Consider the following 22792-nt stretch of genomic DNA (forward strand, 5'->3'; position numbering starts at 1 on the left):
ATACTTTTTCCCCACATCAGGTTTTTTACATGGCACACTTCAAATGTTTGCAGTAAAAGGTACAAAAAAGGGGTAAAAATAAATCAGTGATCTGTCTCTTCTAAAGACAACAAACACAGCTCAAATGGAGGTATTTACTTTCAAACAGACTCATTAAAATGTAACCTGAAGTGAGACAGTTTCCCATGTGGAGGCAACCATAACTCAAACGTATGTAAATGAGATGCGTAACAGGAGCATCTTTCAGTCAAGTATTTTAGTCTGCAATCACCGGGGGACAAGGGGCTTTGGTACAAGATGCACTTCTTCACGAGCAACTGAACCCTTCATAACATTCCCCAAAAGTTTAAAGGTTTCATATATTTGCATTTTGGCTCATCCTTAACACTTCAAACAGAAAGCACAAAATATGATAAACTTAGGTATGCCATGAACCCCTTAAAATGCTATATTATCAGAATGTTCAAATATCGAGGATTGGAGGCAAAATGAAATAGACCATAATACATTTCAATAATTAACTAACATCAGTAATGCTAAATGCTTATGAGCATTATAAGTCCTTAGAAAAAAAAATATACAAATTTTGAATTTACAATTTGCTTTTACATTACAAAGGATACAGATTTGTTTCTTCTTGCACTAATCCAGCTTTTTTGGTTTAGATCAGGGGCAGCGTCAGACATTTTGGTTGGAGGAGCTATGGGGGTGCTAACTAAGTTCTTCAATGGGGGCACTCAGTTAATATGTTAATTAAAGCCTCTTATAGATGCAAGCATCTTCTCCTACGATATTTGCATTGCTGTTTTAAACAAGTTTAAATGTAGTTAGCCCATGTAGTGATTTATAAAACCCAATATGAAATTCTCATTTTGAACATTCTGTGGTTGCAATTTGAAAATTTTTTGTCGAGGTTGAATGTCCTATGAAAAGGGGCAAAATCTTTGGGGGAGCTATGGGGGTGCCTTGGCCATTCTAGGGGAGGCTAGCGCTCCCTCAAGCCCACCCCTAGCACTTCCCCTAACAGCAATTCCGATACTATAGCTTTAAGGCGTGATACAAATGTATTATGCAGCTGTTATTTATCTCTCAATTAACTACAAAACAGATTTGTATAAATACAAATTCTAACATTATGCTGACCGGTTAATAGTCTTATTACATCCATTAATATGTCCAAAAAACATATCTAACGAACTATTATTTGGAAGCCAATATCTAATCTACTAAAGTTTTTATATTGACGATGATATCCAATACCACTATTGGATACATCCTTAGAAAAAATACTATTTTCCAACTGTATTTGAGCTTTACAAAAGGCATATTTTGTAATATATAAGATATATAATATATAAAATTTTTAAAGTATTTATAGAGTATTCCTAAAACTTATGATGCTTTCATGGTTGCATTCAACATTCCTACCTTTCATTCATTCACGTTTGTCATAATATTCCAATAAATATCACTTATACATATCTGAGCAGTTACCAAAACAAATTTTTCATATTTTGTGATACTGTATTCTGTAGGGAATCCCAATTTCTACACTGAAATCATATTATTTTCTACTTCACTTTTGCCTCCAGTTGCCTTCAGTCTGGAATTTAGAAACAACCTGTAGGGTGTATTGAGTTGCACATATAGACATTAAAAATGTCTATATTTTGATATGTAAATTGTTTCAGTCATTATCACAGAACATCCTTTCAAATACAAAAATAAGCAGAATTTCGGTGGTAATTTTGGTAATTCATTCATTTAAATTTCCTTTCAACCATTCTTAGCTATTCAATCATACAGCAAAATTTTAAACTATGGCAAAACAAAAAGTGCCACCGCCAAAATAACTACATAAAATGTCATAAGAAACATTTAAAACAGTATCTAATTCTTGCAAAAATGTACCATACTTGTTAAGAAAAAAGAAAAAAAAGAAAACCAGATTGTCTCAAAGTTATTGCCACTGTTAAAAAAAAAAACAAGTTCAAGTCTAAAAGCATGGTAATAGTACCGATATTCAAATAGACAAAAGAAATATTATTAAACATCGCACCACCTACTTAAACTGATTCAAAAGATTGAGATATGTATCAAAGCTCCAAAAAATCTGAGAAAATCTGTACCTCTAAAGCTACAAGGATCATGAGATGAAGGTAATTATCAAGGCAAAGTGTTGATCAGTAATTATGTTCAATATAGTCAGACAAAGTAGTATTAACTGTTGATGAAGTTGTTGGTCACTAAACTACAAGAATAAACAAACAAAATTTCACGAGCTCCCTCTAGTGGTTGGCTGCAGTAAGGTCACAGTAAATGGTGAAACAACTTACCGTACTTTTAAAGTTGTGCAATTTGTGCGAATGTGCGTAGACCCTTTTGATCCTTCCCATGTCCAGCTAAACCATCATTTAGCAGGCCCTAGACTTAGTGTATGAATTATCTTCTGTTGTAGAGGTCTTTTCTTTTGCGCAGCTCTTCCAGTACTCTGGCCCTGAACTGGGTCCAGTCTTCGTCCTGCTGCTGCTGTAGACCCAAGGCCCGATGGAGGTCTGCCAAGTGAGTCCTGAGGAAAGGATTGTATTCCTTCTCTTCTGCAATTGTGGAAGGGCTCTAGGAAAAGAGTTAGATACTGTCAAAGATAAAATGCAATCTTATTCTAGGCCAGTGTTTCAAGGCTGTGCAGATAATCACAGTTCAATTATTACTGTATTCAATTACATAAAAATGTTTAATTGAAAATACATTTAATTAAATTCTGTTTAGAATGAATCTACACAGGCTTTTAAAACAAAAGTGTCACAAAATTTTAGGTAGTAGTCTACAGGGTAATTGACAATATATAAATGCAAGCACACCCTCTTTCTCATTTTGAACACTGTGGTTGCCATTTTAATATTTTTAGTTGGCTTTACAGATATTATAGAAATAATGGTTTAAAATTATGATGAATTCACTTATGAGCCAACAGCCCTAATGTCACTAGTTGTTCTGTTATAACACATAGTTGTTATTGTTTACAGTATGTAGAAATATATCAGGACATGGTACAAAAATGCTATACATTGTGAAATAAGTTTAGTAATTTAGTAATTACTAATCATAAAAAGTGTGCTCTTAGCTCAACTTCAATTTCAAACCTGGGCATTGGATTTGGAGTAATGCAAGATTCAGGTTTTAGATGTATTATACTTTGAAGTAATAGACTAGTTAAAAAAGTTTACATTCTTTTCATTTTAGATAAGGATGTTATTTGGCACCTTAATTGAAGAATTTATATATATTTTCTTATATTTTTCATCCCTTTACCATGGACCTTACACTGCTCCAGAAAGTGTCATACATTACACAGCGAGTTAAAAAAAGAACAGACAGGCCCCACATAGCGCAGACTGTAGGTGGTGATAAGCCTCCCATACAAAAGGCTGTGGACATCATGAATCCTGTGAGCGCTGCATGCCAAACAGGCCCAGTCCAAAGCAATGTGTGTGTGTGCATGTGTATGCGTGTGTATGCGTGTGTATGCAGTCTATTCTCACCGTGCACTGCTTGTGTCCTCTCTGCTGCAGCACCCACTGATACTTGTTTTCCCTGGCACTGTTCTGGGGATCTACCTCTGCAGCAAACAGCAGGTTGTCCTCAGCATACTCATGGCCTGAGGGTGGACAAACAGTACAGAATAAAACTACAACATACCCGCAGAGGCTTTTATTGTATATCAAACTACAGAGTGTTGCATACCAGGCCATAAGAAAGTACTGTCACTTAAAGAGCTGACTGTATCCAGCGATGACAGCATTGTGGGGGCTGTGCCTTCAAACATTCGCCCTGAAAGCAGAAGGACAAAGAAAATATACATTATCCTTTTTGTGGCAATGTTTTAACTCAGTGGTTGTCAAACTGTTGCACCACTGAGGCTATGCTAGCTCCATGCAGTTCAAAATATGCACGAAATTGTAAAATATGCACTAGTAACTTGCCATGTACAGATTTTCAGTGCTATACCAGTGTACTTCAATCTAAAGATTCAATTTACCTAAATAGACCTTTTCTCTTATAACATACCGCATCCTGACAAAAATACCAGGTCCCCAGAGAAGAGACTACAAGGGGCTCCAACCGCTCTGCCATCTAGGAGATAAATCATGTGACCAACAGTGTGGCCTGGAGTGAAGAGGGCCTTAAAGTGCAACCGTCCAATATCCACAGTGTCCTTGTTTGAGAGAGGACTGAAAGAAAATGAAAAAACATATATTACCTCACATATTGGTTGGACATCAATTGGCATAGTACAGTAAGACAAACAGAGAGGTATAATTGACAAAATCAAGAATATAGTTGGACTAAACTAGAAATTAACAAAGTCTTTTAATCAAGAATTCAGGAAAAGCTATTAAACAAGTTCTAAATTAATCAATGATCAAGAAATTGCACAAGACTCTCATTTTCCACCAGACGTATCTATGTATCACAGTTTAAGATACAGTTTCAATCATGCTTTAGTTTACCAATACAACACACATTAGCAGCTGTACTATGTTGTCTCAAGTGTACATGCTTATTCAAAGAAGAATTCAATTCAGAAGTGAATTACAGAACGTTTATGGCATGCCTGTCAGTCACAGCTTGTCCACTGTGCCTGGTATGATAATTTTGATAATGTGGTGTGAAGTCATGTGCTGACAGAGGGCTGCGGTCTTGAGCGCGGTATGTTAACAGTGTTAGAGAAGACATACTGCGTGAGACCAGGGACATTATCCACAGCGCTGCCATACACGCGACATGAGCTGTGGAGACGCTTCAGCTCTTTGTTTCCTCCACTGTGATCCCTGCAAATGCACAATATCTTAGAATTAGACACTTATCAGGTTGTTTTTAATAATACAAAAACACTACTGTGACAACAAAAAAGGATAGTTGAAAGCAATAAACAATATTATATTCCAGATTGGAGTGTTATGTCTCCCCATGAAATATTATAAGAAATTGGATTGTTATTTCACTTGTGACTATCTAGCAAAATATGTACTTATTTATGAAGTCACATTTGGATTCCTTAGCTTTGATGGATCCAGGTGCATGGCATTATACGGTACTGTGCATTGAATATATAAGCAACTGAGATTGATGGGCCTAAGCCTCAATTGATTTCCAGTTGTTACAAGACAGGGACAGCTTACCACCAGTAATACCTGTCCCAGAACATTTTCATAAATAAATGGCCATGATAAATCAGTGTGTATTGCGCATGATTGACTCACCAGTGCTTGTGTGTGCAGAGTATGGCTTCTAGGAGCACTCCTTCCGCTTCGAGAGCTGCCTGAAAAGTGAAAGAGATGAGTAAAGGCTCAAATTGACATTTTACTACAGCCCTTTAGCAGCTGTTACTCTGCTCACTGGCCACACCACCACCATCAGAAATTTACACCATGAGTTACAGTTACTTCACTCCTTCAGTGTTTTGGTAATACGAGTTAAGAACCCACTTCAAAATTTTAATAAACCAAAAAGGTACTTTATATTCACTAACCCTAAATTTATAACAGCCTTACAATGGTCTAATTACTGCATGTGTATTGCCAATGCCAACTGCCAAAACGCTTTTAGCTAATGAGAAAGCTTCCAGGCAGCTATTTCTTCAAGCATGCATAAATCTGATGATCGTGCTCAAAAATAGGTCGCATTGTACTGTATAAAAAATGAATCAATAAGTACTGACATGATTTCCCCTTGCAGTCAGTGATCTCACCTGTACTGACTGAGGGTCTGCAGGATCTACCACCACTGCCACACTTGAAGACGTGTCAATAATGAGATAGCTGTAGTTGTCAGACAGCACTGAGATGGGAATTATTTTGATACCTGCAGAGAGACCACAGAGTATTACAGTATTATGGCACCATGTTCTCCTATATTACATCATGTCAATCACTTATTTGCATGTCGTGCATACCATTGAACTCCATTGGCTGAGTGGAGGAATGTCCTGATGGGTAGTGTTCGCGGGCTTTCCTCATTTGTCTCTTGTAGTACATATAACCCAGTCTGGTCCTTGTATAAAGAGTGTATCTGAATGGACACGAATGCAAGACTTACATTTAGCGACTACTATGTTAGCAGGGACACAAATTACGTGCAGTATCATGCTTGGATCTCACGTAGAAGCCTTATAGAATGTTTGTTGTGTTCTTTATTTTATGGAAGACGACTATAGAAACAACAACTATGCATTTAAACAAACAAAGCAATGCTGTAGTGCCAGCTTAAGCCGAGCAGCCAGCCCCCGTCGTTTACCCTGTGTTTATGTAGCTGAACATGATGGTAACAAAACTACATTTTGTTCCAAATGCACTCACGCTATTCGGAAGAGCGGCTTCTCTGTACGAGCCATTATTTTGTGCAGATATTTCCTCCCGATCACTTGTACCTTACGACGAAAACGAATACAAACAAACAAGAGAAAGAAGAAGGATGCAGAGGCTGCGAATGTTATCACCCATTCAGGAAGCGCCATAGCCGCTGAGCCGTGCGTAATGACGCGATGATGACACGTCGCCAACCATAACAGCACCGTCACCTGTTTCCATTCAATTTTAATAAAAAAAATAAAAAATAAATACATTAAATAAATAATGTGTAACTTAATGTAGACTAAAAAGTATACTACTACTACTACTACCACTAATAATAATAATAATAATAATAATAATAATAATAATAATAATAATAATAATAATAATAAATGAATGAATGAATGAATGAATGAATGAATGAATGAATGAATGAATGAATGAATGAATAAATAAATAAAAATAAGAGTTTCAAGGACACACCAAATAATAAGATGAGCTTTCATGATTTTAAGAATATAATTGGCCCTAGAAATGATGATAGTGTTGAGATAGTGATAATTGTTTATACACATGAAAAAGCAACATTTCATATTTATTTAGCCTCATTGGCAGACAGGACAGGGAGACCTTCTGTTCCTGGTACACACTAGAAACAGTGTGAGTTTCAGAGAGCAGATCCTGTTACAGAGATGCCCAGCTCCAATTCAACCCTACAGCTAACAGAGCAGAGAGGACACAAGGATACAGGGCTCCCATCAAGGGCTGCAGCCACCAGGTAAGGACCAAATATGTTTAATGACAACTTGAACTGTATTATGTTTGTTTGTAGGCATGTTACAAGGCAGGTGCATATTAAGGGTGGCAAGAGTTATATGAGTAGCCTGTAGGGTGTATTGAGTTGCACACTGTGTTTGTCTAAACAAGTTCTAATTGTGTCTCTATTAATTGTTTTATTATTTAATTCTGTATTATTGTCTGACAAATTTAAGTGCTACCTACAATTGCAGTGTGAATATAGGCCTGACCATGGCTTAATGTAAGATAATCCCGATCTATAGATTTTTGTAAATTTAAATGTGCATGTGCATGTAGCATCTCCATGGCGACAAGCAGGTGGCAGATACTAGAAAAGATACATATGACACCTTTAACATGTCCCAACCAGGATCCTGTAAACTTGATTGCCCTAGACATAACTAAAAGTTTGTATATTTCATAACTGTGTACATGCTCCATGTAAGGTGGTCCAGTAACAATGCCCAAAGACGACAACCCTCCACCATATGAAGACGCAGTGACCCAGCCTAAACATGCCAACCTCCCAGAAGTCCCACAACAGACCGGCCCCCTCCCTCCTCCCCCATCCTACACCCCTGGTCCAGCATATGGAGGGCCTCATGTCAGCTGGGGCCAGACAGGGGCCTACCCACCTCCAGGAGTGTGGATGGGCCCTGGATTCGGTCCATCTGGGACGATACCTACTCTATCTGCAGGAGTGCCATCCTCCAGCTCAGGTAAATATATAATTTATAATTTTTTTATGTAGTGTTTTTGACAGGTTAGCTGTAAATATTCATGTGTTATTAATAGTAGCAGTGGTTATGCTAACAAGTTGGAGTAGATTTTTTCGTGATTTCATTAACAAAAAACATTAACAACAACAACAAATAAACATAAATAAATTACCACACTATTTACACTCTGGTTTAGTCCTGGAATGAGACCTGATTGGTTTGGTCCTGTTCTTGTCCTGGTTTAGTCCTGGCCTAGTCCAGATTTAGTTCCGGGTTGGTGATTGAGCAGGTGGGAGTGCACACTTGGAATAAGTTCAGTTGAATAGTTGCAAGTCACAGCAAAATATACAATTTACCAATAGACAATATGCGGGTGTAGTGGTCAGTATAGAGGTAGGTTGAAGCTTATAGGCTTGTAGCTCATCTTTATGCATAGGTTAACCCTGGTTACTTTAGCCTTGTTTTAATTCAAATTTTAACCTTACAGGAGAAATGGATGATTTTTTAAGTAACCAGTTTGAAAGCACTTCAGTAAGGCACGCATTCATCAGGAAGGTAAGCAGCCCTAACATTTTAACATTTTAATTTCACTTCATTTTGGGAGTGACACTAATTTTGTCTATGTATTTTATGGGCAGGTGTACTTAATATTGGCAGCTCAACTTGTCCTTACATTTTCAGTTGTAGCTGTTTTTACATTTGTGTAAGTATATATATATTTTTAGTGATTGTTACTGTATTTTCAAAGTATGACCAATATTTTGTTTTTCCGTGAACCAGTGAACCAGTGAAGATGTTTGTCATAAACTACCCTGGCATCTATTATGCTTCTTTGTAAGTTACAGATCAAAGATGACATTTGTATGCAGTCATTCAAAAATAACTACTTTATTTTGTCTTCAGAGTGATATATTTTGCTGTTTATTGCATATTAGTCTGCTGCAAAGAGCCAAGGTAAGAACTGGATTTTTAATAACACAAGCAATCATCTGACAACAACTAACTAAGTATTGCACAACTCATTTAAGGCGACGTTTTCCATGGAACCTTGTACTATTGGGAGTATTTGTAAGTACACCCTGTAACCTAAGTCAGTCCATAGAGAGGTGATTTATTTTGAAGTTGCTATTCACAAAGTTCCCGTACATTTTAGACAGTCGCGTTGTCTTACTTGGCTGGGAGCATTGCAAGGTTGGTGTCCTCCAAAATCTAACAGTGTCGAACATTTTGATCTACCACTCTAAAATGCATTTGGTCTTCACTCTTTTGTAGCTATTATGAGACCAAAGCAGTGTTCATCGCCATGATAATAACAGCCATTGTTTGTGTGGCAGTGACAATCTTTTGCTTCCAAACCAAGGTAGGCACCACCATGAGATTAAAAACGGTTTCTTTCAGTTTGCTGTTCAGTAACTCACTGTTCATCAGAGGTCTTTTTGTTGAGTGTAAAAGAACTCCTTTGTCTCCAGTTACAATGGGCCACCGACAGGCTTTAAATATTCATCACATTTCGGAATAAGAAGTGAATCGGCTTCACTCTGTCTGATGTAACCCCACATGAGAAAGTTACATTTTCAGATTCAAAGCATTCAGTCTTATTCCTTTTTTCATCAAATTACCCCGACAGCTCCCTGTGGCTTAAAGATAGACGTTCACTTTCATTATGTGAATCATAGATTCACAGGTGAACTAAACAGAACTTCAATGTCAAACACATTTTAAATACAAATCTTGCTGTTGGATTTCATTTGAATTATAACACATTTTAGCCTAATAATATATGTGATCATATTATATGAATTGATTATGTATTCATGATGTAACCCCATTTTAGTTCGGTTGATGCATTTCAAAATTGATCCCTTTTCCTTTTTGTTTGGAGAAGTCTGTGATTGATAACTTCGAAATCCACTGGACTATACTGTAAACTATGCCAGGCAACATAATCAGATCATGTGGGTAAAAATGATTTAGCGGGAAAAATATCATATCAAATATATCAATATCAAATATATATTCAAAACATAAATAGAACTTGTTTTGAATTCTTAATTGCTACAGTAACAGAGCTAATTTACAATCACTCTCAAACGCATGTGAAGAAGGTGAAGAATTTTGTGGTTATCTTGCACATATAAATTACCTTGCCTTTCTCCCTGTGGTCTGAAGCTGCACTTTGATGGTATAAATTTCTCATCCCAGGTGGACTTCACCTCCTGCGGCGGGCTCCTCTCTATCTCAGCCATTCTGCTCACCATCATCGGGATTGTTACCGCTGTTGTTCTGACTTTTCAATATGTAAGACACTGACTGTGGATTTGACTTTCATTTCTTCTTTGATCTTTGGCAGCACAGTGGGGTGGATGGGAGTAAAACTTTACTTTATGTCACTCCACAGATCCCTTGGCTACACATGGTGTATGCTGCAATTGGAGCCATTGTTTACACACTGGTGAGTTCACATTGACTTATTATTGACTAACTTCTATTATTGCCAGAATATGCTTAAGCATGGAAACCTCCCTAATTCACAGATATAGTGAATTAGGGACAGTATATTATACAGTATTTTATGTTGATATACAAATGACAAGTGTATTTGTATATCAACATTATTGAGTGTATTTTTCATTTATATTATTGAGGGACTTTTTTGTTGTTGTACAAGAAGATCAGAGCTGGAGATTGTCAAATAAGTATGATAACTATGACTCATTACAAATAAAAACTAACTACTAAATGTTTTATCCTGCCTTATTGTATCTCATGTTTTTTTTTATTTTACATGTAGAAAGGGGGTTTTAGGGGCTTGCCTTTAGAGCTATTGTGATCATTGCATTAAGCTGTTTCAATAATGCTGTTTATACTTTCTTGAACTACATATTAAACGTTGTTTTCGTGAGAGGCCTATATATAAAATATGTGCTGGATAGCTACAGTTCCTTTAATCAAAATGCAAAATTAAGGAACAAAGGATTTTATGTTGGTAGAAAATTTTATGTTTTCTACCAATGTAGCATTTTTAGCATTTACATGAAAATGTTACTTCTTCCAATTAACTGGAATGCTACACTGCCAAATTAAAGCATATATATCACATTATGCCAATTTTCTCACACTAGCCTAGCAAAAACTAGCAATTCATCTGATGCAATTGGATCCTACTGCAGCAGATGAACGTGTCGGCAAAATGATCAATCTGGGACACTTAAACTTCCGAAGGCTGGGTGTGCATTTTTTCCATGGAATACTGAAATTCAGCTAATACTCTGGCTTGTGAACTGCTGTGGCTGGATACATTGTGAACTGTTGTTTGCCAATTTAATTGACCTTACATTTCTGTCCTTCTTTCCCTGGTTTAGTTTTTAGTGTACAACACACAGCTTTTGATTGGGAACCGGGAGCTAGCCATAAGCCCAGAGGAATACATCTATGGAGCACTGTCCCTTTATATCGACGTGGTCAACATTTTCCTCTTTATCCTCCAAGTCAGTGGGGCTGCAACTGATTGAGTCCTGGACGCTTAACTAGGACTTTTACTCCCGAGTTATATTGCTGAGGTGTGCAAATTAGCATGAATAACTAGCTAATTGCGTGTAACAGATATTATAGAACACTAGAGAGCACTTTGGTGAATCCACACTATGAAGGAAGATAGACTAAAGCCTTTTATATGAGAAACTGTGAATGCTTTTTGAAAGACTGTATAAATATTTGGCCTTGTAGATAGAATGTGTATATAGTTATGCATGTTACGCAATAAGAAATACATCAGAAAAGTTAAGTTATTTTTATTAATTCTTGTTTTATTATTATTGTGACCTATAAAGTCACTGAGTAATGTAAAAAACCCTGCAATGACAGGCATACAGCTAGAGTCCACAATCATCGCTTGAGTCTATGCTGGTCAAAAGGAACTCAATGCATCTTCTTCACATCCATAGAAAAAAAACATGGACTTTTTTTTGTATCAACCAATTAGTTTGTGCAGTTATGTTCTTAAAAGACCCTAAACTGTCTTTTGTCAGTACATGTTATTGTGACACAAACCAGTAAACATTACCTAAACTATTTGATCTGCTTATTTTCTCATTGGTTAATTAGAGTGGCACGTTAATTGAAATTGGTGGCACTAACTTCTTATTATTTAAGGATAGTGGATTAGTATGGTTTCCCTTCACCAGTTTTTGTGTATTAGTCCAGTGTGTGCTGGCATTATAATGTGACCAGGCTGTCACATCAAGGAGTGAGACGTTTAGGGTCACGTGGGAACATGGAGGTCTGACGAACGTTGTGGAGACCAAGATACAGCATGCAGACTCTCTCCAGACCTGAGGAAGACAGATCAAACAGTCAATAACCATTCAAAACAATCAATACATTACTGTTCCTATTGGGGTAGATGTTAAGTTTACCAATGCCTCCGCCGCCATGGGGTGGAGCTCCATAACGGAAGGAATCAATATAAGCTTTAATCTTCTCCAGATCTGTAAAGCCGCACAAAACAGGGTTAGATAAAACATACTCCCTGAAAGCGCACTTTTAAAGAAGGCATATTAAGTTTTTGGGGGTGTATATTATTAAACTATAATATGCGGAGATCATGATTTTATATTTTGTTCATTGCAAATAGCAATTTTGATCTATAAAGGGCATTAGAAAAATGCTAAAAAAAAAAAAAGGTTGGGTATTAGATGTGTAGCAAAACATGTTCCTTTCTGCTGCTGTCCACAAATGTGTTTTTATTCTACCCGACCAACAGAGGGAGCCAAATGCTAAATGTTCAGTTTGACCATCTCTTACTTACCAATCTGGTGGTGCAAGGCCCTCTCTGTGAGCAGCTCAGCGTCGTGGACTCTCTGGGCTCCAGACAGGATTTCCTCTCCTCTCATGAACATGTCGTATGAGTTTGAATATTTCTGTTACATAGTGTTAAACACAGAATCAGTGACAACACAAACTGACATTTAAGTTTAACGTACATTTCAATCAAGAACAGCTCAGAAATAAACAGACGGTATCAATATTTGTATCCTAAAAGCTGATAATTAAACTGGACTGATGCATGCCTTGAATTATTTTAGGTTGTTTGATATGAGGATGCTCTTTCTGGGTGCCATTTTGAGTACTCTTTCACCATAGAGGATTCTACTGCTGTATCAAAGTAAACTTTACTCACAATTAATACATTTTCAAAATAGATTTTAAAAATGTATGTAAATGTAAGAGAGAAAGTATATTGTTTCAAGCTCTCCAGACTTTACTTTGTGACTCAGCATGGATGTCAAATGATTCTTGACCACTATATGAATATGTAATTGTCCAACAGAGCTTATAGTGTAACTGGAGCCAAAGCAGACAGTTGGCTGATCCATCTCTATCCACAGACACATGTTTTCTGAACACAGTCACTACAGTTTGACCATGGTGCTCATTAGCAAATATTTACATAACTTATTGGACATATGTCACTGTGTGGCTGTACAGATGTTTGGGGAAGACTTACAGGGTTGTTTGGGTCAGGCATTGTGTAGAATGGTCTGACAGCAAGAGGGTACTTATCCAGCACGTAAAAGTCAGTATCGTACTAAAAAAAGAAATATACACCTATAAATACATGTTTATAAGTTCATTTGAAATGTTTATTATTATTGCTACCACTGTACCTTTTCCTTCACAAGGCGCCCAAGCAACTTTTCATTGGGTGTACTGAAGAAAAAACATCATTGTAGATTTTTAATTTAATGAAATAACCCAACTTTTTTTCATTTTAATTATTAAACTTTTTAACCTTAAAAGCAAACATGTAAGAAAGAGCCATGTGAGACACTATATAATGTAAATTGGGATGCAACTGTATTTGGTGGTCTATTCTACTTCTCTTCTTTGTGTGAAAAAAGCTGTGCTAGTGGCCAAAAATATATACCGTATGCATGTGGATACTGGAGAGATGCAAAAGGGTTTGTGAGTGCTGGCAACAAGATAAGACAGATTCATTCTTACTTTCAACTTTTATGTTTGAAAATCTGGTACCCCCAGCTTTTGAACATCTCAAACCTCAAATAAATAAACTACAAACTGATGGAGAATATATAAATGCCTGTGTTAACTAGGTCTAGCTTACAAGCCATTTTACATTTGGATTAAACTTCTGGAATAATTATCATTTTCAGTCTGTGTCTCTGTGTATTAATAGTCTAGAATGTATACCATTTACTTTCAATAAACGGCGCAACACACCCATAAGACCCAGTTACATGTACATGTACTTAACTCTCCTTTTTTGTGACTCAGCTCTTACCCCATGACTTCCCCATTTCTCTTACCTTTATACACTTATTCATATAATATCATCCAACTCGAGGTTGACATGTGGTGTACAAATGGTTCATATGACCTTTGACCTAGGGCTGGGTGATATGGTCATAAAAATCTGTCATATCGCACAGCCCTCTCTTGACCTCTCACCTCAAGTCCTCCTCATCGCCCATCTCCACGCCAGCCTCCCGCAGCATGGCCACAGCTTCCTGGAACTCAAGCCTGAGAGTGGGCTCCAAGAACTTAAAGGGTTCACTTGGAAACTGCTTATTCACCGTCTGGATCTCAGTCTGGAAGCTACAAGACAAGAGGATGAGGAAGAGGAATTATTGCAATTCCAAAACACAAAATGATGCAAGATTTTGTATTCAATGACCTCACCTCACACTGGGAAATTTCTTAAAACATTTTTACTTTTTACTGATTGTTTAGTTGAGAAGCATTTAAATATGGTTGTGGTTTTCATTTAGTAAAAGCAAACAATCCAATATTCAATAAACCTAAGACCACATAACTGTATTGACCACTACAAAAACAAAAGCCATCTCTATGGCTTTGTTGTCCTGTGATGGTATATTGAATCAATGGGTTTCAGATTAACTGAAAATTAGCACCGATGACATAGCAATGAACCATTACAAACACAATATTATATCTTCTGAATGATGAGAAGTCTTCAAAATGTCACCCATCAACCGGAAGCTAAAACTCATGACTAGCTTTCAAAAGAGTGTATCTTTGCTAATGACCAACTTTATGCACACATGTGCAAATAGTGTAAAGAAGGAAACTTTTTTGTTACAATGGCTTTAATGAGACACAATTTATACAAAAGTATAAGCTGAATAAGAATAAGTAAATTATTCCCAGAAATGTAACCAGTTTCAGCAAAGTGATGACATTTGTGAGCTGTGTAATTAATCAAATTTATTTCAAAATGAGATTCAGTCATTTCAGATTGTAAATGATAAACTTGGGTATTTTTAAAAGGTCCACAGCTATTCCTCATTCAGTAAAAGCATGTAAATGGTAGCAGAGTTCAGACTTTGGAAGACGAAATTGGTCAGTTGGCACAGATTAAAAGTCAGTCTTGGCTGGGAAACATTAAATCTTGGGGTATTATTAAGGTTGTTTGAAAAAAATTACTACTTCTTGCACACAGCCCCAAAAGATGCTACTATCATATCCAAATATATTATTAAACTTCACTTACACTTGATAATATATTTTTAATTATGACTGAAAGCCAATTTTTATTTGTTTTTGATAAGAAAAATCCATTGTTTTTTGTTCATTTATCAACATGCGGAAATGTTATCTTCAGTCATGGGAACACAGAAAGAGGAACTATAGTCACAAGTTGAATCAAGTAAACACTGAGTTATATGCACCGGCTACAAGATGTTACCAAACAGGAGGTGAGCGAACAGTCAAAGTTATTCATGTGGGAAAATCTCTGAGGAACACCTGTCCATTATAAAAGTCCATATCTGTTTAAATAAGCGGTTCGTCATCAGTATGGACTTTATCCCCCTTTGTCATCGCCTATTCAGGGCAGCAGCTTGTCTGGCAATTCTATCATAATGGCACACTATCTGCAAATCTACAAGCTGAGGACAAAGAGGCGACAACAGACTTAAAAGCATGCAGCATTGTGTATAAGCTGTTTGAAGTCCTTTAGATCCAAGTTCAAATATGGGAAATACACTGCCCCTGAGGCTTTGCTCATGTCTATAGTTTAATTGTCCCATTTCTAAAAGCTCTAACAGATCATTCCAGTTGTCCTCCTAACTGGTGTTCAAATGAATTGTATTATTTTGAACAGTGGTTAGTTGACAAGGAAAACCAATACTGAAGTGATGGCACAAATTAAAAAGCTTTGAAACAGTAGTGTTGTCACAGTACCAAAATTTCAAACTCAATTTCGATACTAAGGAATAGACTTGGTACTCAATACCGATTCTGACATCACAATGATAATAAAAAACACTGTTTTAGCCAATAGAATGTGATTTTCAACATTAAATCATAGTACTTTCTTACCATGTGGCTTTATGTCTGTGTAATCCCTCAGTTGTCCAGGTATGACCCATAGTGGTCCATGGGTGTATACTAGTCTATGTGGTGTTATACTATACTTATAAGCTATTCAGAAAAGGTTTATTTCTGTTTGGTTGATGTAACATTTTAGTATCAATACTTGCTCAAATGAGTATCTATTCTATGTTATATTTTTGTAATACACACAATTTTATACCAGTCCCATTCAGTAGGTAATTATTAGTACAGATATCATTATTCTTGAATATAACTTGAACACTTGGCTTTGCATTATTACATGAAGTACTAGTTGCACCCACTGGGAGGCAATAAAGTCCCATCATATCGCTGTACTGGGGCTCAATCACTTGACAGCAAAATTGAAAATCATTGACCATCATTAAAACAGACAGCACGGGTGACAAGATTTACTCTAGATTTAACTAAGCCAATGTTTCTCTTGTGACATATAAAATCTCCACTTTTTATATTCCACTGAGAAATCTTGTCTGTCAAAACCTGGGACAAATTTTGAGTAGTATTCTGGATGCTTAATTTGCAGCACATTTTGTAGCCACTAGCCAATGTCATATGGAGGAAGTTGGAGATGCTTTGTGAATGCAGAAATTCTAATCACAGGGGCAACAGAACAGGCTGAAAGCTCATTACGGCATGTCAGGAGATAGGAGACATGAGTAGGCCTTTTTGATCTTACTTGTCTCTCAGTCCCTTGAAGATCTGCACCATAGTGTCGGTAATGGAGTCGATGACTTCATGATAGTGGTAGTTAAAGGCCATCTCAATATCAAGACCTACAAATTCGGTCAAGTGACGGTGGGTGTTTGAGTCCTCTGCCCTGAAAACTGAAATCAAAGGATAAGAACATAAATAATGGTTTTATGCATAGACATTAAGAAGCAAAACAAACGAAAGGTCATATGTTTTTACATATGATTTCAAATGTATACAATCCTATTTAAAAACATTCTATTTCTCTTTTAACAGAAAATAAGGTGTTGATCTATTCATTGTAGTTTTGCCAAGTTGTTTTAATAGTAAATTAAACAGCACTATGGCTAACCTTGTTGTTTTTAAAACCACTTTCTAAATAAATTTGGATTTTATTTTTTCAATGTGTGGTCCCTTCTCTTGCACTGAAACTTTGTTGACAGATTTGTTACACTAAAACCTATGAACAGAATTACTGGGTGACACCCTTAAATAGGCCTATAGTGTTTAACTCAGGCCAGTATATATATATATATATATATATATATATATATATATATATATATATATATATATATATATATATATATAGTCCTAGAATTGAAGTGTGGCATAAGAACCTTCCAAAATCTAAAAATATGATGACGATATTGTAGTGAATATGATCATTAACGTCCCATTATATATAACAGCTCTGTCCTGGCCTCTGTCTGCTAGCTTTTTAATCATTTAACTTCTAATGAGCACATCCATGTCAGAAAATACAGTACTGAAACATAATGACTAAAAAAAAATCAAAGCTATGGTCAGGTGTACCATATATATATATATATATACACACAGGGCACTGCTTAAACCTACAACTGCAGCAATATCACATAAAGTATAACTTCAAAGATTAATTGTATCCCTGGGTAGACCAAAGGAGCCATTCAGTGGTAGAGTCTGTATAGCTCAAGACTGCTGGGACTAATGAACTCCACTCTTTTTGTTGGCTTCACTATAGTCACCACAAAAAGGCATTATGATCGTAGTCAGGATGACCTTAAGATCTTTTATTCTCAGGTGAGGCTAGAGCACACGAGCATTTGGCAAATATTGGATCAGCATCCTTAACATGCAAAAAGTAGAAAGTGACGCCATCTTAAATAAGAGTGTAATCATTTGAACTTATCATTTCTTTTTGCTAAATCTACAAGAGGTTTCAGGTGGTCAGAGCATATCTTTAGATGCTTTTATATATGCTACATTATAACCTCATTATTTTCCAATAGGATTTTGGCACAGTGTACTTGGATAAGAGACCACTGGACAGTGGCGACAGTGGCTCAGTGGTTAGTGTGTTGGTCCCCCAACCCGAAGGTCAGAGGATCGAGTCCCGCTCGGAGCTCCAAGTTCTGTCGTTGTGTCCTTAGGCAAGACACTTCACCCACATTGCCTAGTATGAAAGTGGTGTGTGTGTTGGTTGTGGTCAGAGGGGCCAATGGCACAGTCACTCTACACAATGGCAGCTGTGGCTGCGGTAATAGCTTACCACAACCAAGAGTAAATGAATAATGCAACCTTGGATGTCTTGAAAAGCACTATATAAATTCAATGCATCATTATTATCTTTATTAGATTATTATTATCATTATGATACACACATACAGTTAGGGGAAAAGAATTGGTACAACAAAATGACAGCCAACCACTCAAACTCATATTCGTGACATCAACTTTTTGACATACTTTATATTATTAATTTTTTTTTCCAAATACCTCAACCTCTATTTGAATGACATCATTTTGAAATATCATTATATAGAACTGTTGAACGTGTTGGTGGCTGTGTTATCTTACCTATAAACTCTACAGCCCTTTATAAAACAGCAGGAGCTTAATAAAAGCCTTTACTATCCCCGCTGAGTCAGTAGCACACTAAACTGTACACTGGCAGCAGCTCCGGCCCATGTTAGGAAAGCAATGAGCACGTGTAAAAATTTAACAACCTCAATGCATTTGGAGGCATTTTAAAGCTGTCATCTACGTTAACGGGGGTCTGCCACCTTATGGTACGCCGCCTGCTTGTTAGGTTGTAAGTGATGGGAAAACTGTGGGACAGATGGGTGGGCTGCCTTACCTGGACCCACACAGAAGACCTTGTCAAAATCTGCACAAATACACATCTGCTTGTAGAGTTGGGGAGACTGGGCCAGATAAGCACTAGTCTTGAAGTATGACACGGTAAAGACGTTTGCTCCACCTTCACTGGCAGCTGCAAAGAAAAAAAGATAAGTTTAGACACAGGAAACAGAGGAATGTGTCGACCCGATACCACAGGAGCACCAGCCATCACTCATACTAATGATGATGTACTGTATGTCAGAAGTACACACCACTTTTCCATCAGTGCTGTCCACAACTTTGACTTTCTCCCACATAACAAGTTCATGTTCGTTTACAGATATTTCTTTGCTCAATAGGACTTCAACTTGGCTTTGTGCATACAGAATAGATAAAATATGTATTTGCACCAATACTATAATTTCATACAGAATTGTGTCTGTATTAAAGGTGCACTATGCAAGGTGGGGCTCTGAAACCATTGAGATGTTTTGGAATGTTTCACAAAATGGCATAAACCTTAACAACCTATAAATTAATAATTCAAACCTAAATAAGTTTGAACTATGCTGTGGAATATTCCAGGCACAACATACCTTTTCATGTGATAAACAATAACAGATGCTCCATCAGAAAAGTAACATAGTGCACCTTTGAACATACACTTTATTGGATCACTGCATGTTACCCATGCTTCTGTGCCTCTTTAGCAAATTATCAAGAATAACAGGTGACCTCTGAGAATCTTCTTGGACTGGGACCCTGGTCTAAATGTTTTTAAGCCAGGATTGAAGGTCCAAACTACTTATCCTGGTCCTAAAATACTTGTAATACTTTTAAATGGCTAGTTGGGTTAACAAAAAAGTTGATCTGATTCAATTTGAGTTGTGTTAAAAAAAAAAAAAAAAAAAAAAAAAAATATGGCATTGATGTTTACTATTTCCAATTGTATTATATTGTATTATCGTCTATTTTGATACTTTTGAGCTTTGAAACTTACTATTCTCTTTTAATTAATAACCGAATATGCTACTTTGTGTTGCCTACTACTGTAATGTGAATTAGACAAAAGTGGCCAAACAGAAATGTACAGCACATCATGTCTGTTTACTTCAAAATGCAGGTGTTGGTATTACATAACTGCATACATCTTGTTTCCCATTTGTACCAGACGTCATTGAACATTATTGTACTTGTATTATTTTCATAGCGTCAAAACTATTGGGTGGGGGGGTCACACATCACAAACGGTTTGTGATTTCGGGCGTGTCAAGCAGGAAGATGTGGTTTCACAGAGTACATGATGTTGACATGCAAGTGCCGCCAAAACAAAAGAGCGCCTCTTTTGAATCTTGAAACGCTCCGTTTGCATGTGTGTCCCTTGAAGAAGAGGAAGTGAAAATGACAGTATTTTCACCACATCTCAGACTAACTGTCTGAGAAAGTTTGTCTGAGAAAAGGAATTCACTTTATAAACTTGTGTGAAAGGCTGTGGTGTATAGATTCATTTTTATAGAAATAAATTCATACCAAATTTCTTGCTTTATTTCAAAATGTTCGAAAAAGTACAAGGTGCAAGTTAAATACAAAAAAGAGTAAACATACCAGGATGAGACAGACGCTACGCAACACAAAAGCACAAAAGACAACGTGCCCAGTGAATGCTGATGTCAAGATTTATGAGTGATTCTTCCCCACTTCTTTTAGTAACTGTCTGTTGAAAGCAAGCTCAAACAAAGCCACTCCTGCTAAATTAGAAGGCCATTGTGTTGTAATGCGACAGAAGAGCAGACTACGTGAAAGTTTGAATTTTAATATGTCAGTATCCAAAACCCACCTATTGTTCACAAAGAGAACTAGGGACATAATAGAACCATTATTAACTGATACAAAAGGCCAAATTTCTGAGTTTAGCATACATTTGGTCAGAATAAACGGGAAATACACTCCAACCATCTCTCAATAATATCTTGTTAACTGCAACTGCAACTTTATAACACACTATAAGACACTTGTTGACCAAAGTGCTGAAAAAAGCAACAAATAAAAATACTTAAAAACTACATTATGTATAAAATCTAATAAAAAAAAATAAAAAAAACATGTCAAAATGTAAACATCTCAAACTGTGTTGAAGGCCAAAGTGAACAAATGCATTTTAAGAAGAGATTTAAAAATAGAACAGAAGAAGCCTGTCTAACAAGCAAAGGCAGCTCTCATTCCACAGTTCTGCTGCCATGGCAAAGGTCCGGGCCCCTCTGAGCTTCCGGCTGATCTTTGGCACAATCAGGAGGAGCTGCTCAGCCAACCTGAGAGGTCGCAAGTGTAAGGATGGAGGAGCTCAGAGCGGTTCAGCGGGCAGCACCATTCAAACACTTAAAAACAAATAAAAGCAGTTTAAAATGGATCCTAAAGTGCACAGGCAGCTAGTGGAAGGAGGATAAAAATCGGGGTGATGTGCTCATATTTTTGAGTGCCAGTTAAAGACATACCGCAGCATTTTGGACAAGCTGCAGTAGGGCAATGGAGGACTGACTCACCCCAAAATAAAGTGCCTTACAGTAATCCAGCCGAGTGGTTAAAGAGGCATGGATTACTGTTTCAAAGTGCTGTCGTGCCAAAAAAGTGCTCAACTTTTCCCAGCTGCCTGGAAAAAGTTGGTCCTTACAACAGAACAAATTTGGATGTCAAGTTCAAGTTGTGGATCCATTTTAAAACCAAGGTTTACAATCTCAGGTTTAGAAAAATTACTGAGGTTTCCCAAATCAACAGAGGTGACTCTAACACAACTATGTCCAAACACCATGACCTCTATTTTAGAGTCACTGAAGCGGATACCATGTCTCTGAAGAACTAAACCCAGGAGTAGGTACAATGGAAAAGGAATAGGGCTTGAAATAGATACCTGTGGTACCTCGTACATTCAAAGGAGCAGACTCAGAATCTTTTACTGCAATCCAAAAGTTCTGCCCTTTCAGTAGAACCTGAACCATTCCAAAGTAGTACCTTTTACGCCAACCCACTGTTCCAATCGTGTTATTAAAATGTCATGATGCACGGTATCAAAGGCAGACGTAAGATCAAGCAGAAGAAGGATCACAGAGTCACCAGAGTCAGTAGCTAAAAGAATATGATTAAAAACTCCTAGGAGTGCAGATTCAGTACTATGCATTGCTTTAAAACCCGATACCGATCTCCAGTAGATTGAGCTCATGTAAGTATGCCTTTATCTGATTGGCCTGACGTATTTAAGATCATTTAGGTCCATCTCTGCTTTTTAAGAAGTGACTGCACTACCGCATGTTTTGAATTTTTGGGAACAACCCCTGAGGTTAGGCTACCATTAATAATATTCCGAATAGATGAGGCCAAAGTAGGAAAAACCTTTCAAAAAGTGAGGAGGAAGTGCATCGTGCAGGGAAGCTGAGAGAGGGAGACAGGCTCAAACTGGTGGAAAACAGGAGAGCAGGTGGGGCCGATGAATCAGAAAAGAGTAGTGTGATCTAGGCCCTACCCCCAGTAAAGTTCAAGAAACATTCACACATTTCAAAAGAAGCCTCAAAACAGGGAGATTGAGGGGCATTAAGAATTGTTTTAATTTACTTGAGCAGGATACAAGCTTTGTGAAAGTTTGACACAGTAATGTTGGCACAGTACTTGTGTTTTACTTCCTTAACAGTGGACTGATAAAGTCTCTTAAAATTTGGAAAGAAACATTTACATTGTCCT

General features: G+C 37.0%; 3 protein-coding genes across 3 annotated transcripts in view; 1 reads left to right on the plus strand and 2 right to left on the minus strand.

The window, feature by feature from the left end:
* Positions 1–34: 34 nt before the first annotated feature.
* Positions 35–6523, minus strand: pnkd (PNKD metallo-beta-lactamase domain containing). The gene is made up of 9 exons (XM_033986957.2): positions 6360–6523; positions 5957–6072; positions 5753–5865; positions 5265–5323; positions 4740–4832; positions 4069–4232; positions 3745–3831; positions 3543–3658; positions 35–2616 (listed from the first exon to the last, which is right to left on the minus strand). The coding sequence occupies exons 1-9, from the start codon at positions 6515–6517 to the stop codon at positions 2443–2445; spliced, it is 1080 nt and encodes a 359-aa protein (XP_033842848.1). The 5' UTR covers positions 6518–6523; the 3' UTR covers positions 35–2442.
* Positions 6524–7611: 1088 nt separating this feature from the next.
* On the plus strand, positions 7612–11597 carry LOC117388950 (protein lifeguard 3-like). Its single transcript, XM_033986505.2, has 11 exons — positions 7612–7870; positions 8358–8425; positions 8509–8573; positions 8651–8704; positions 8774–8824; positions 8899–8938; positions 9024–9061; positions 9143–9230; positions 10073–10168; positions 10269–10322; positions 11233–11597. The coding sequence occupies exons 1-11, from the start codon at positions 7612–7614 to the stop codon at positions 11380–11382; spliced, it is 963 nt and encodes a 320-aa protein (XP_033842396.2). The 3' UTR covers positions 11383–11597.
* A 48-nt stretch (positions 11598–11645) lies between these two features.
* dars1 (aspartyl-tRNA synthetase 1) overlaps positions 11646–22792 on the minus strand; it is a 36923-nt gene continuing 25776 nt past the window's right edge. The window contains exons 11-18 of the mRNA XM_033986832.2: positions 19080–19214; positions 16944–17091; positions 14339–14485; positions 13537–13579; positions 13377–13457; positions 12678–12789; positions 12286–12357; positions 11646–12201 (exon numbers count right to left, since the gene is read on the minus strand). Coding sequence (XP_033842723.1) covers positions 12110–12201; positions 12286–12357; positions 12678–12789; positions 13377–13457; positions 13537–13579; positions 14339–14485; positions 16944–17091; positions 19080–19214 — 830 coding nt within the window. The 3' untranslated portion in view covers positions 11646–12109. The remainder of the gene's footprint in view (positions 12202–12285; positions 12358–12677; positions 12790–13376; positions 13458–13536; positions 13580–14338; positions 14486–16943; positions 17092–19079; positions 19215–22792) is intronic.

This window comes from Periophthalmus magnuspinnatus, chromosome 21 (assembly GCF_009829125.3).
Source record: "Periophthalmus magnuspinnatus isolate fPerMag1 chromosome 21, fPerMag1.2.pri, whole genome shotgun sequence".
Lineage (NCBI taxonomy): Eukaryota > Metazoa > Chordata > Actinopteri > Gobiiformes > Gobiidae > Periophthalmus > Periophthalmus magnuspinnatus.

What these genes read in the sequence shown, in the direction of transcription:
- pnkd (XM_033986957.2), bottom strand. Translation starts at nt 6,517, where the DNA reads ATGGCGCTTCCTGAATGGGTGATAACATTCGCAGCCTCTGCATCCTTC. An exon ending in TCAGCCAATGGAGTTCAATG is followed by an intron (nt 5,866 to 5,956) that starts GTATGCACGACA and finishes GTCTCTCTGCAG; the next exon opens with GTATCAAAATAATTCCCATC. An exon ending in CAGACCCTCAGTCAGTACAG is followed by an intron (nt 5,324 to 5,752) that starts GTGAGATCACTG and finishes TTCACTTTTCAG; the next exon opens with GCAGCTCTCGAAGCGGAAGG.
- LOC117388950 (XM_033986505.2), top strand. Translation starts at nt 7,612, where the DNA reads ATGCCCAAAGACGACAACCCTCCACCATATGAAGACGCAGTGACCCAG. An exon ending in GGCACGCATTCATCAGGAAG is followed by an intron (nt 8,426 to 8,508) that starts GTAAGCAGCCCT and finishes TTTTATGGGCAG; the next exon opens with GTGTACTTAATATTGGCAGC. An exon ending in GTCTGCTGCAAAGAGCCAAG is followed by an intron (nt 8,825 to 8,898) that starts GTAAGAACTGGA and finishes AACTCATTTAAG; the next exon opens with GCGACGTTTTCCATGGAACC.